This window comes from Adiantum capillus-veneris, chromosome 21 (assembly GCF_014529385.1).
Source record: "Adiantum capillus-veneris isolate H3 chromosome 21, ASM1452938v2, whole genome shotgun sequence".
NCBI lineage: Eukaryota > Viridiplantae > Streptophyta > Polypodiopsida > Polypodiales > Pteridaceae > Adiantum > Adiantum capillus-veneris.
This window is the reverse complement of record NC_140951.1, coordinates 148,285,193-148,299,152: the sequence shown is the minus strand read 5'-3', so window position 1 is coordinate 148,299,152 and position 13,960 is coordinate 148,285,193. Positions and strand designations below refer to the sequence as shown.

Sequence of the window (13,960 nt, the reverse complement as noted above, 5' to 3'; positions counted from 1 at the left end):
CCCACACCCTGTCCCGTTTGTGCGAACATGTCCGCTTGCCCACACTTGGCTTGTGTACCCTGGCTATCCCGCCTTGCCTGCTCAACCCTTCCTGCGTGCCTGTCTAGCCACCTAGCTAATAAAAAATCCAAACACTAATGTTACGAGAGTGTGACAAACACTAACCTTATTTTTTTGGTTCTGCTTCCCTTGATTCTTATTTAATTTTTGGGACCTCTTTTTGAAGTCACAAATGGCCGGACATTGTATGGCCCGTGTGAAACGGCTTATGGCCGAGTTCACAGGCATCCACGAGTTGGTTGGGCCAATCGGCACTAAAATCCGAGTAATAAGAGGGTGTCTAAGCTCAGTTAAAGTCATTTAGGCCCCACACGACACTTTATAAGTTGGTGGGTACTAGGAAATTAACTCAAAAGGGCATAAGGGACACATGGCGGCTTGTGAGCAAACTGCAAGGCCCAATCAGCAATTTGGGTGTCCCAAATCGATCACGAGAGAGAGAGGGGCTGATTTGACTTCATTAAGAACTACGGTGTGTGGAGTAGTTGGTGTAGGTGACCACAACTTCAATGGAAAGCTTGCCTTCTCCTCTGTCTTATGTAGCACAATGATTCCGCTCTCGTGCACCTCTCTCCCCATTTGAATCCAGAATCATGATGCCCAGCTCAAGGGCTATTCATTTGTATGTACGTTTCTATGGGTTTATGCGCGATTGCCGAGGCTAGAGCCTCTTGCACAGGTATCGGATTAGTTAACTCCTAATCCCCAGCAGAGGTACAAGCTGATTTGGAGAGATTTTTCGTGAGAAATCTCGTCCAAATCAAAGAGCAAGTAGCCCTACAGGTGCGGGAACTCGAGGGCTTGCTATGGATGCGACCGGCACGCAAAACGGAGCCCAAAACAGAGAATTCCAGCTTGCCGTAATATTTTTGCAGGTTTAGGGTTTTGACCCTTTTTGATGCCTAAAGGTCCAAGGAGCTTCGAGGAAGCTTGGGGACTGTCAAACAGGTGTTCTTGAGCGTTTTAGAGGCTGAAAACAGAGAAGTCAGCGTGCGGTATTTTCTGGCCAGGTTTGCAAAAGTGCTCTAACTCGCGTGGAAAGTCACCTAGTACATGGGGATTTTGTGTGTGAAGCCTTCTACTGTTGTTATGTTGCCGAAATTGGGCTAGAGTAGGCCGTTTTCAGCCCAATAGAAGTGGAACAGCTAGTAGAAGTTTACAGGTTTTTTCCCAAGTTTAATTGGATTAAAGAAATACCGAAAGGGACGCCAACCTCTGGGGTAAGAAGGTGTCACTGTCTATTTGGAAGCACTCTAGCTACCAAGTTGTGTTTTTTTTTGAAGTGTTGAATTCCTGTACCAGGCCTATCTTTGAAGTTATTTTGTGTTGTAAAGTGCAAGTAGCGTTAAGCAACGTAAAGAATCGGGCGAAAGCCAAAGTTACCGCCCTTTGGTGAGGCTACTGGCTGGTTTCAACTAACCTCCTCCGTCTCCCCTTCCCTCCCGCTCAACCGCACTCCCTTCCTCTCATAGCCCCCGCGTTGGGTGAGTAGGGTACCTTCTAAAGGGCTCACCTTGGCTTTCTAGGGTGACATATGATACTAGACACTTTGGCTTTGGGCTTGGTGATTAAGTTTCTTGAGTTGACTCTCTAAGCATGATAGCTATTGTTAAGCTTTAGCTTTGATGGACGTTGTTGGAAGCTAACTTTGAAGTTTGAGCATGCATTTACCTTGGCTCATTCATTGAGGAATATCTGATGGTTGGAGATACAAAAGCCACGGTGCATTAGTCCTTAGTGGCAGGCATTGTTGGTACGACATTGAAGGCTTTGTGGATGTTGGGTTTCACCATATTTAACACTTGTCCGTAGCTTTTAGACTATCAACTATCCTCCATTGGGCTGTGAGCACTTGGTTGTTGCGATGGGGTAGCACACGTAAAAGGAGTATTGCTCTGTAGCAGCTCTTTTGCTTGCCTTGTGACATCCTCACCTTGATGATGTAGTCACTTTTGGCTTGCTTGTATGAGTGCTTTGTCCTTGGTAGCTTATGTCTTGCATTGGTTGTAGTAGCACCAAACAAAAATTGAGGAATGAGCTCCCCTAGATTACTTCGAGTGAAAGCCTCACCTTGTGTTGGAGATTCTTTTGCCCCTTGTGAGTGCTCAACTTGACTCACTAGACATGCATGTGATGTACCCGCTTTACATGTCACAAAAATTTAGCATTTTCTGCATCAGATGCAGTCTGAGGGGTCAGCGACATACTGTTTAATTCTCTGGTTAAATTCTACTTTGAGCTTGGTGGATGCTCGGGCATAATGGCACTAGCATATCCATCCTCTTTTTTGATCAATCTTTTCATTGTTTTCTTTGGTGAGCTGGTCGGACTTAGATGCTCTAGTTCACAACATTTGAAAATTCACATGCTTTGGGTCTAGGTAGATGAATAGGAAGAAGCATTGTTCTCAAGCATTGGGTTTTCCATATCTTGGGGAGCAAGCAATGATGCCTTGCTAGAATTGACTCCCCCCTTCCTAGATGGGACTGTATCATGCGAAATTTAGGAGGATGTCGTTTCAAAAACACTACCTAGACGATTATCAAAATGAGAAGTCTGGTAAGGGGATCTTCAAAACTTGTGACTTTAGGCTCACTAGTAGGATATCAACTCTCCTAATCACTCCAAAATGTTGTCCTCGTTGGTTCATGTACACATAGTACCATGGTGGTGTGGTATCCATTATTCATAAGTCCCAGTGTGTTGCACGAGGGTCAATTGTCTCTGTACTAGCATCTAGTTGGCTCTCACTTCGCTTTTGATGTAAGCTTTAGGCCACAACGATCATTTTAGATTCTATCTTGCGAACTTCACTTAGTCTTAATGCTAGGGAGTTTGTACTTATGGTAGGTGTCTCTTTGACTAGCTGAAAGCTTGATTTGATGTGGGCATCGGTTTCATTTGGACCTACTAGCATTGGTCAAGATAAGGACATTCCAATTTCAACTCCTCCCATTCACTTGGCATGTTGCACATTGAGTGTAATTGCAAGAGATTTTGTAGGTGTGGCAGGTTTTCCCCAACCCACAATAAGAGGATAGATTGGCATATTTGATTGTCAAAGTGAAGGTAAGATTAAAGTAAGAGTGCGGAAGCGGTTGACAAATTCCCATTGTCATTCATATTTTCCATATATTTTCCACAAATGCGGTGCTATATAACATAATATAGACTATATTGGGCTCATCAAGAGTTTCAAGTTGTAAGAGCAATGAGATCAGCAAGCCAGGTGATTAGTGTGCTCACTAGTTTTCGGCGCCCAGAGAATGCTTATGCAACCTTAGGTATAGAAGTCATTTTGTAAGATGTGAACTCACCTTTTGGGAGAAAAAGTAAGCTTGGAGCTTGGCTATGGTGTCCATCTCCTTCTTCTTCACCACTAATCTCTTTCTGACATAGTAACTATGCCTATGTGTGTGTTGCTTGCATTAACGTATGCTTGAGCATGCCATAAGTCTTGTGCAATGGGTTTTTGAGAGTTTCCACAACTTGGCCTTTTATGTGCAAGGTTTGGAGGCTTGCGGCGATGCTGTTGCCAAGATTCGTCATAGTATGCATGATCGTCTGCAATCTGGTGCAAAAATATAACCTCTGGTCGGTAGGACATGTTTAGACAATCACTAGGGTCTATACCCACAATGTTTGTCAGGCTACCTTGCCTATGTTGCATGTAGATTTCTCTGGCCTTGTCTTCATGGAAGGCTAGGGTGGGGTCGTGACTGGCACTTCCACTAACCGCAAGATAGGTATAGTAGTCTTTCTTCGTGCCGACGCCCTGTTGATGAAGATGCTTCCAACGGGGTCCGTATGGCTGGGCATTTCCATCATTTGACCAAAAAGCCTTAGCAAAATAAGAATCGAATGCTTCTGGTTTTCTTGCTCATGTGGTCTTGACCCCTTTCACAATATATTCTGCCCTGTGCACACTGCAAATGTATTCCGAGTACTATTGGTTATGGCCTCACTCATCTTCTCGACTTGTCTGGACTAGGTGCTCAACAAGGCTCCAAAAAAGAGCAGAAGTGTATTCTTATTCAACAGGTGTGAATTGAGGTAGTCAATCGCCCAGCAGATCACTATGCTGGTTACTTCGTTGATGATTTGCTCATACAAAACCGTCGTCTCAGCTCTCAGTCTCTTCGCCTTATTGCGCCACCTTTTTAGCACTTGGCCCCTTATTTTGCTTGCTTTGGATCACCCATTCACATGCACATTGTAAGATGTGAGCGAGGAAACATTTGTCCTATCTATACAAGGGTAAACTCTGTTTTCTTTGAAATCTTATTTGGTTTAGTCGACAATCAAGCGCAACATAATGGGGCAGATTGAAGATTCTGCTTTAATCTTGTAGTACAACATTGAGGCTCATATCAGGTGAATTTCCTTTAAGAATATAATGTTGACTACTTGCTCTTGCAGGATGAGTCTGTGCGATTGTGGAATGTAAATTCAGGGGTTTGCATCCTTATATTTGCGGGATCAAATGGGCATCGAAATGAGGTTCTTAGTGTGGTATGGGCCCAATCTGTCTGTACTCTTTGAGTACCAGGACTTGACTGATGGCACCCTCTTACAATGCTGTCACCTTTCAGGACTTTCATCCCTCCAACAAGGACCTAATTGCCAGCTGTGGCATGGACAACACTGTCAAAATTTGGAGCTTGAAAGGTGCCCTTACATGCATTGATCTATTCTCACAAGCAAGTTTGCAATATGTTCATTTTTCATTGACATAACCTTCCTAAGAATCATGTACAGACTTTTCCACATATGTTGAGCAATCTTTTGACTGGAAAGAATCAGCTTCCAAGTTCCCATCGAAATATGTACAATTCCCAGTACGTCTCTGCATTCAAACATTATCAAGTGTTTTATAATCTTCCAATTGACATTCAGCTAGTTGACCTATGTGACTTTAAGTATTATTTCAAGTGTTTTAAGTTTCAGCCATAAAGGTTAACTGAGATCTTGCTATCTCTACTTTTCCGCATGCTTCACACAGAATGACCTGCCATTTGAGAATTTTTCTTCTTTTGAGTCTATGGTTTGCCACTTGTGACATGATGAGCTTTTGGGATATTACTTATTTACTTTCTGGATATTACTTTTACTTCATTGACTATATCTTTTCAAACCAACAGAATGAGAGCTTGAAGCGCACGTGCAAGCAATATTATCCTTTGCCAGCTAGTGTATTTCTTTCAATTGATTCTTTTATGCTTCATTACCCTTGTTAAATCCATTGCATACACATCATTTTGGATCATCTTTGTTCCAGACAGTCTCATAGGTCATTCTATCCTTTTGCAGATGTTAATATTACATTTATTATCTATTTGTTTACAGAGCTTGCCCTAGATGAAGTGGCTTCTCAGATCAGCTTAAGGTAGAGTGGTTACGACATATGGGACAATTACAAGTGCACATGGGCTTGCCACTCTTAATGGGTTGTGACATATGGGACAATTACAAGTGCACATGGTCTTGCCACTCTTAATGGGTTATTACAATGACCAGCAACAATGGTTTCACAGGTTGGAATACGAAGAGAGGAGCAAGTATAGGAGCTTACTTGATTGGATTGCTAGGCTTGATACTAGACATACGGAAGTTTGAGATCTGGGATAGGCCTTGCTGTTTTCAGACCTTCGGAAAGCATTTCATACGGTCCAATGTGGGAGATTGACGAGGAGACTACAGGATACTGGGAATCTTGTGTAGATAGGATGGAGTATGTATGCACTGAATAAGATTGTGAGGGTAGAGTTCAAGCCCTTGGACATTTGTTAGTTACATTTAGTGGTGTCGTTGGTGTGAAACAAGGATGCCCTTATTCACCTACTGTATTAAAGGTATATATAGATGAGATGTCAGATTATATATATATATATATAATATATATATATATATATATATATATATATATATATATAGAGAGAGAGAGAGAGAGAGAGAGAGAGAGAGAGAGAGAGAGAGAGAGAGAAATTGAAATTGAAATTGAAATTGAAATTGAAATGTTATATTAACGTCTTCAAAAGGCCATAATGACCTATGAGACCTGAAAGTTACAAAGTGGTGGATCTGATACAAAGTCAGAGTAACAAAATAACCTAACAACAGTACAAACAAAGATATATACTATGGGGTCCTAAGTTGGTTGATGTGAGTCAAGCAAAAACTAAGCAAAAAAATGGGCGGCTTGTTGGGATAGCTGAATCACAAGAGATCTAGCATCGGTCGTTGGCGAATCTCATCAATTTCCTCCATGGTTAGTAGTTTGACCGGGCGTCGTGAATGCCTGGCCAGTGTGCTACGAATTTTCTGTCGAAGCCTCCGTCGATGCTGTGTAGTTCTTCGCAGTCGCGGGCGCCTGGATTTCCCCAGTTCAATCGCTCGGTCAATTAGTGTGCCTCTGGTGTGAGACAAGGGGGAGCTCTGCTGTGGGGGTGGCTCTTGCGGCTGTCCCGTGTCTGCTCTGAAGAAGTCTGTGATCTGTCTTTGAGACTAGCTAGCCCCGCCATTCATCAGGCTATCTCTGTGTCTGCGCAGCTCGAGCAAGAACAAACCCAGACATCTCTGATCTTCGTATCCCATGACACTTGAGAGTGGTCCAAAACCCTCTCTGAATAAGCAATGGAAGCGGCCTCGTATCTCGTAGTAGAACCCGTTGAACTGGTATGAGGTACGGGATGCCTATCGGCGATTGAAGAGACACAAGGCAGCAGGTGGAGATGGGTTACCACTTGAATTCTTTAAACTGCCTGTGAAGGACAAGAGGCTGAGAACGGATCCGCGTAAGCCACGAACGGAAATTGGCAAGGCTTACTTGTACATGATCAAGGGTATTTATGACACGGTAGATATTCCGGCCGGCGCTAGCGACGCAGTGAATGTGTCAATCCCCAAGAAAGGGGATTTGACCAACACTGATAACTATCGCGGCATCGCTCTAATCTTAGTCGCCATAAAAATCCTCACCACGGTCGTAATTAGGTGGATCACTAAGATACTAGAAAAGAGAAATTTCTTCAATCCCGGCCCAGCGGCATGTATAATGCAGCTCTGTCTCAAGCTCCATGTCACACAAAGGGCATGTCCTGGCCTCTGCTGGTACTGCGCTGTATCTCCCAGTCTCAATCCGCAGCTGGTGAGAAGATATGCGTAACTGGCCAATAGCACATCGTATCCCGTGAGACAAGTGGGTGTTTATGTATCTGGGTCTCGTCACAAAACCATCCTCCGTAAGCTGGAGAAGGTGGTCTCTGTAGAGAGCCATCTTCGTGCCCAATTCTTGTGCTGGCTGTATCCATGTCCTCCTGGTGTCTAGCTAGGTCAGGTCTTGGCGGATGAGCTTGGTGATCTCTGACTGTGTAAGAGTGAGAGATGGTGCATCCAATGAGTATTGGAATGGTGGCAGCCTGTCTATGTTGAACCCATGCGCGTGAAACCATGATGCCATCTCCCCATACCAGCATGTTGTATCTCCTTGCATGGCTAACTGTCGAGAGGACTCAAGTGCTATGCGAGCATATCTGTCTCTAGGACGTTCCCATGTGCGGTTTATGAAGGAGACTGATTTGGTGAGCGCCTCCACCACAAGTGGGGGGGCCGCTAGCTCTGCTCGGATAATGGCCCGTGGTACTGATGCCTTGGCTCTAATGAGCCGCGAGATCATAGAGACGAGAGGTTTCCCCATGTTCCCCCATCCATGTGTGCGACCCGGCCTCCCGTGGTGATCCAATGAAGGTCCCCATATCTCAGTTCCATAGAGCAATGCTGAAGCCACCAAAGTGTCAGAGAGCCAGAGCTTCGTCCGGGGCTCCTGAAACTGAACCTGCGAACACATCTTCTCTAATCTACCCAAAGCTGCGTGGGCTCTAGTCAGTCTGGTCTCTGCTGCTCTTCTGAGTGAGAATGCAGGTCCCCTAAAAACCACTCCAAGGTAAGTGTAAGCATCTGTGTACTCCACAGTCTCCTGGCCGTATGTGAATGTAGGTGCTGACCTCCTGATCCAGTGTGGGGTGGTATTAAACACCATAACCTTGGTTTTACCAAGGTTGACAGACAAACCACTTTCGTGGGCAAACCTATGCAAAGCATCTAGTTGACGTTGCATTCCCTCTGGAGATTCAGAGATCAACACTAAATCATTAGCATATAGCAAAAGTGGAATGCATGTCCCTGCCAACTGTGCACCTCTATCACCATCGCTCTCAATGTAGTCAGAAACCTCATCCACATACATACCGAAAAGACATAGTCCACTGTGCTGGCTCCATGTCTGTGTGGGAAGCATGTAAAACCTCCCGCAGCAGGAAATCTCTGTAGGCCGTTCAAGATGGCCAATCCATGTGCAGTGCCCATGTCTATCAAGTGTCGCCCATACTCAATATATTCCACATCGTGTGATAGTCTGGAAAGGTCCACAACATCTAGCTGTCTTAGCATCTCCTCTGAAGTATCATAAAACACTGCCTGGTGATGGGCAGTCCTAGCATTGAAGTCCCCTAGGATGATAATGTCACCGTCCCTAGAGAACTCCCATATGTCATCATCCAAAATAGAGAAAGGGGACTGTCCTCTGGGTGATGCATAAACTGATGTACTCGGGGGAAAGTAGCAAATAGCTAGATAGAGGTATCTGCCTATCTTTGCTTTCAGTCTCACCGATATGTACCTAGCCTGCTCGTCCCTGCGGGCTATATGTATAGTGGCTGCAAATCCTCTCTAAATAACACTGCCACTCCCCCCGAGCCCCGCCCTCTGTGCTCTGAGCGTGTCTCCTGTCTGTAGGCTGTCTCCCACCTCTATCCACTGATGTGAGGCATTGATTGCCCAGGGGCCTGGTGTGTCTCAGAGTAAAAGATGATGTCTCTTCCAGTAAAGCTATCCTCAAAGGCACCCACATCAAGACGCATAGATGTATTGCAGTTCCCGACAGCTACTTTGAGTGTGGTCTCATAGGTCTCGCACCGTCATATGGAGCGTCGCTCTAGTATTACCACTTTTCCGTCTCGATAAAAAGCGATCTTGCCTTTTTCCCTTGCCGCTCTAATCTCGGGCATTACTTCTTGCATATGAGCGATCTGCGAGAGGGTGAGATCATCCCCGAGAAAGATGCCAGTCTCTTTAAGAGTTGGTCTTTTCTTCAAGAATGACTTCTTTGCTTCCATGGAGGGAAAACGGAGGATGAGTGTTGTTTCTTTTGAGGTTTCTCCACTGCCTCCATTTTTCTTTATGTTGCCCACTCTCCATGCCCTTGTGTGTGTCGGCTCATGAATCCCCATCAAGGCTGTGAGTTCTTTTACTTCTTCGTCCACATTGCCTTTATCTTTAAGACCGCAAATTCTTACATGTAAAGTGCGCACCCTTCTCCTTTGCTCCCCCTCTAGTGTCTGGTTAATGATGTTGGGTGTGGACGTGGGCGTTATCTCTTTGTCTTTTCCTTTCTTGGCCACCTTGATCCATTTCTCGGCTTTGTCCGCCTTCTGTTGGGTTTTGGTAAGAACATCCACCCAAGAAGTTGTCATTTCTTTGTGCTGTTCTTCTCCCTCTTTGATGGCCCGTACTTTTTCCTTGATGGTGTTGATTTCTTCGATTACTGAGGGTTGCAGTTCGCCCTCTTCCAGTGTGTTTCTTGATTGGGCTTGGGCGAGTTCTTTCTTGAGTGACGTAATCTCTTCCTCTTGGGTCGTCACTCGGTCTTCCAGCGTGCTTATCTTGCTCTCTTGGATCAACACACGTCCTTCGAGCATGTTTATTGTGCCCCAGAGATTGCGGTTCATCTTGGTAATGGTCTCTGTCATTTCATCTTTGCATTTTTGAATGGCATCCTCTAGGGGTCCGGCTTTATCGTTCGTCTTCCTCATGCTTGATCGCCGTCCGCAAGGGAGTTGCTAGATTCCCTTGTGCACCCACGCTAGCAGCGGGCGCGGTAGTTGGGCGTGTGGGGGAGTCGTCCGCAAGGGAGTTGCTAGATTCCCTTGTGCACCACGCTAGCGGCGGTCTCCGCGAGTGGTGGAGCACGAGGTTGTACGGCCCGGGGGAGATAGCGGTAGTTACAGATTGTAGAGAGAGAGGGGAGGGGGGGGTGGGAAAGTATGGTAGATAGAGTGGGGGGAACGGGGGCGGGGCGGGGGGGGGGGGGGGGGGGGGAAAGAAAAAAAATATAAAAAATAAAATAAAAAATATATATATAACTCCTTATGCATAGAGGATGGACATCCTACGCCTGAAAGGAGAGAGAGAGAGAGAGAGAGAGAGAGAGAGAGAGAGAGAGAGAGAGAGAGAGAGAGAGAGAGAGAGAGAGAGAGAGAGAGCGGGTGCACAGCAGGGCGCCACGAGGGGTGCAGCGCGCGAGCAGGGCAGGGCAGCGGGCGTGCGGGTGCAGGGCAGGGCTGACGCAAGGGTGCAACGCAGGCAGCGGGGGCGCGAGGGGCAGCGGGTGCAGGGCAGGGCAGGGCAGGGCAGGCGCGAGGGTGCAGCGGGGGCGCGAGGGGCAGGGGTGCAGGGCAGGGCAGGGCAGGCGCGAGGGTGCAACGCAGGGCAACGGGGGTGCGCGAGCAGGGCAGGGCTGACGCGCGAGAGAGAGAGAGAGAGAGAGAGAGAGAGAGAGAGAGAGAGAGAGAGAGAGAGAGAGAGAGAGAGAGAGAGAGAGAGAGAGAGCAGCGGGGGCGCGAGGGGCAGGGGTGTAGGGCAGGGCAGGCGCGAGGGTGCAGTGCAGGGCAACGGGGGTGCGCGAGCAGGGCAGGGCAGGGCTGACGCGAGAGAGAGAGAGAGAGAGAGAGAGAGAGAGAGAGAGAGAGAGAGAGAGAGAGAGAGAGAGAGAGAGAGAGAGAGAGAGAGAGATGAAATGAAATGTTATATTAACGTCTTCAAAAGGCCAAAGTGACCTATGAGACCAGAAAGTTACAATGTGGTGGATCTGATACAAAGTCAGAGTAACAAATTAACAAAATGACAGAATGACAAAATGACAAAATAAAATACTATGGAATCCTCAACTGCTAGGTGTGGACTAAGCAGCTAAACAACTAGCTGGGATAGCTAGATCACAGGAGATCCAGCATCGGTCGCAAGCGGATCTCATCAATCTCCTCCATGGTCAGTAGCCTGACTGGGCGTCGTGCATGTCGAGCCAAAGTGACCCGAATCCTCTGATGCAGCCTCCGTCGATGCTATGTAGTCCTCCGCAGTCGTGAGCGTCTGGATCTCCCTAGCTCAGTCGCTCGGTCGATCAGTATGCCTCTGGTGTAAAGCGACGGGCTCTGTTGTGGTAGTAACTCCTCCGGGTGTCCAGTGGCAGCTCTAAAGAAGTCTGTGATCTGTCTCTGAGACTGGCTAGCCTCTCCTCTCATCAGGCTCTCTCTGTGTCTGCGCAGCTCGAGCAAAAACAGACCCAGGCATCTCTAATCCTCGTACTGCATGACTCTAGCGAATGGTCCAAAGCCCTCTCTGAACAAGCAATGGAAGCGGCCTCGTATCTCGTAGTAGACGGGGCAGTGGCATGTGTAGTCAAGTAGTACCAGCATGCGTCTGAAACCATGATGTCATCTCCCCGTACCAGCATGCTGTATCTCCTTGCATTGCTAACTGTCGAGAGGACTCAAGTGCAAGGCGTGCATATCTGTCTCTCGGAAGTTCCCATATGCGGTGCATGAAGGAGACAGATCTGGTGAGCGCCTCAACCACCAGTGGGGGGGCAGCTAGCTCTGCTCGTACAATAGCACGTGGTACTGAAGCCTTGGCTCTAATGAGCCGCGAGATCTTAGAGACTAGAGGCTTCTCCATGTCCCCCCATCCATCACTTCGGCCTGTCCTCCCATGATGATCCAGTGAAGGTCCCCAAATCTCAGCTCCATAAAGCAATGCAGAAGCCACCAGAGTGTCAAAGAGCCTGAGCTTCGTCCGCGCGCACGAGAGAGAGAGAGAGAGAGAGAGAGAGAGAGAGAGAGAGAGAGAGAGAGAGAGAGAGAGAGAGAGAGAGAGATATGAAATGAAATGTTATATTAACGTCTTCAAAAGGCCAAAGTGACCTATGAGACCAGAGAGAGAGAGAGAGAGAGAGAGAGAGAGAGAAGCCATGGATCGACTGCACAGACACCATTAGAAGGTATCTTATCAGTATGTAGACAAATCCAAAAAGGGCAGCTTTCATCCTGTTGTGCACTCTAGAAAACCACCTGCGAGGGGCTGAAAGCGCTGCTCTACAGCAAATTTCAGCATGCTCGTATGTAGAGGCAGAGTGTGGGTACGCTCCAACAGGGGTTTGATCTGACGGTTCTCACCTTCTTGAAGGCTGAAAAAAGAGAAAAAAAAACCACAAAACAGTGCCAAAGAGTACCACATCCGGTCAAGGCACTAACTGCCTAATCAAACCAAGGGAGATAGGATCAGCGAGATCTACAAGGAATCTCTCCCATGGTGCTGGCAATGCTCCCGTGTGAGAAAAAGCTCTCAAGCCAAAAAAAAAACATTAGGGCAGTCAAAAATACGTTACACTACGGGAGGCAGATGAACAGGAAAGGTTTTAAACCACGAAACACTCCCCATAGGTGAGCACTAAGCAAGGAGAGAGAGAGAGAGAGAGAGAGAGAGAGAGAGAGAGAGAGAGAGAGAGAGAGAGAGAGAGAGAGAGAGAGAGAGTAGCAGCCCAAAATGCAAGGGGGGGTGCAGGTTTATCACGATAGAGAGCCATCAAATGCCACAGCGACCCTGATATTTCAGCTCTCTGATGCAGGACATCCCGTTCCACAATCTTCTTCTCTCTCCTTTCACTTATTAGTGTGTACTTTGGCTTGATCTCTCTTTTGAATGTATGATCCTTGGATCTATTGATTCGAGTCTGACATAGGTGGTTCTTGACTCCAGAGGGGGTACAACTTGTGGATTGCTTTAAAGATACCTGTGCCACCATTGGAGTAGTAGTTTGACATGGGCCATGGCATCCTCATCACAAGGGTTGCCTACTTTCCAGCTGTGGAAAAGTTGGACGAGACCACGCGTTTGGAAAACCAAGATGAAAATCATTTTAACCTTCCTGGAGTTATGGGTTTGGCTCAATGATTCTGTAATCACCACCAGACAGATGACTCACCAAAACACGTAAATTGCAATGGAGCGACTTGAATAGAACAAACACTTGCAAACGAAACAGAAGAGTTGTAGTTCCCCTCCAAGAATTGTTGGCCCTCAAGTTGAGCGCCCATGGCGGTGTTTCTTTAATATTGTCAAGTGAATTGACGATTGTGGGCAACCATGCACTTCTTATCTTGAGTTACAATGGCACACTGGCCTCTTGTTTTTAGGAACTTCAGCCTCACAAAAGCACCTTAATATCACTTATTAAAACGAGACTTAAAAAGTCATCTGCTTTTAATAATTGGTCCAAAAAGCTGAGAAGTCAACTCTTCTTATGACTGCCACCCAAAAAGCTGCCTCACCGCAAATCAGCCATGTCAGCAGCCTGCTGCCAATGCGCAATTTCCAATGTGAAATCCTGCTCATTTTATGGCGGATTTTATATCCGCTGCTTTGGGGGGCAGTTTTGATGCTACAGGCGGCTTTGTAGGCTGTTGCACGGGCTATAGCGGTCGTGTGCCACAACACTAAGCCATCACATGCCCTTGTCTATAAGAAGAGTAATCATTCGCGGTTACACTTGCATACACAAAACAAATGCAATCGACATTGTTGACAGTGACTGCTCCATGCAGTCATGCAAGCAAATCATATCGTTAGATACACTTACTTAACTTATTAGAGAGAACGCCACAATCATTCACCTCTTTCACAGATATACACATCACATAAACCACAAAACATAGATCGGGGGGGGGGGGGATACATCAATCATGTGATGGTTTGTATTAAGTGTTATGGTGCGGAGTGCAACAAGTGC

The 13,960-nt window shown here is 46.6% G+C and overlaps 1 protein-coding gene across 4 annotated transcripts in view; it reads left to right on the top strand.

Annotated features, from left to right (window-relative positions):
- The window catches only part of FIE (Transducin/WD40 repeat-like superfamily protein), a 175,093-nt gene that overhangs the window by 106,851 nt on the left and 54,282 nt on the right, over positions 1-13,960 (top strand). For all 4 annotated transcript variants that reach the window (XR_015185730.1, XM_086494381.1, XM_086494383.1 and 1 more), the window contains 3 exons: positions 4,480-4,572; positions 4,653-4,728; positions 4,819-4,898. Coding sequence is in view for 3 of the 4 variants with exons in the window: in XM_086494381.1 (XP_086350507.1) it covers positions 4,480-4,572; positions 4,653-4,728; positions 4,819-4,898 (249 nt within the window). In the remaining variant the exon portion in view is untranslated. The remainder of the gene's footprint in view (positions 1-4,479; positions 4,573-4,652; positions 4,729-4,818; positions 4,899-13,960) is intronic.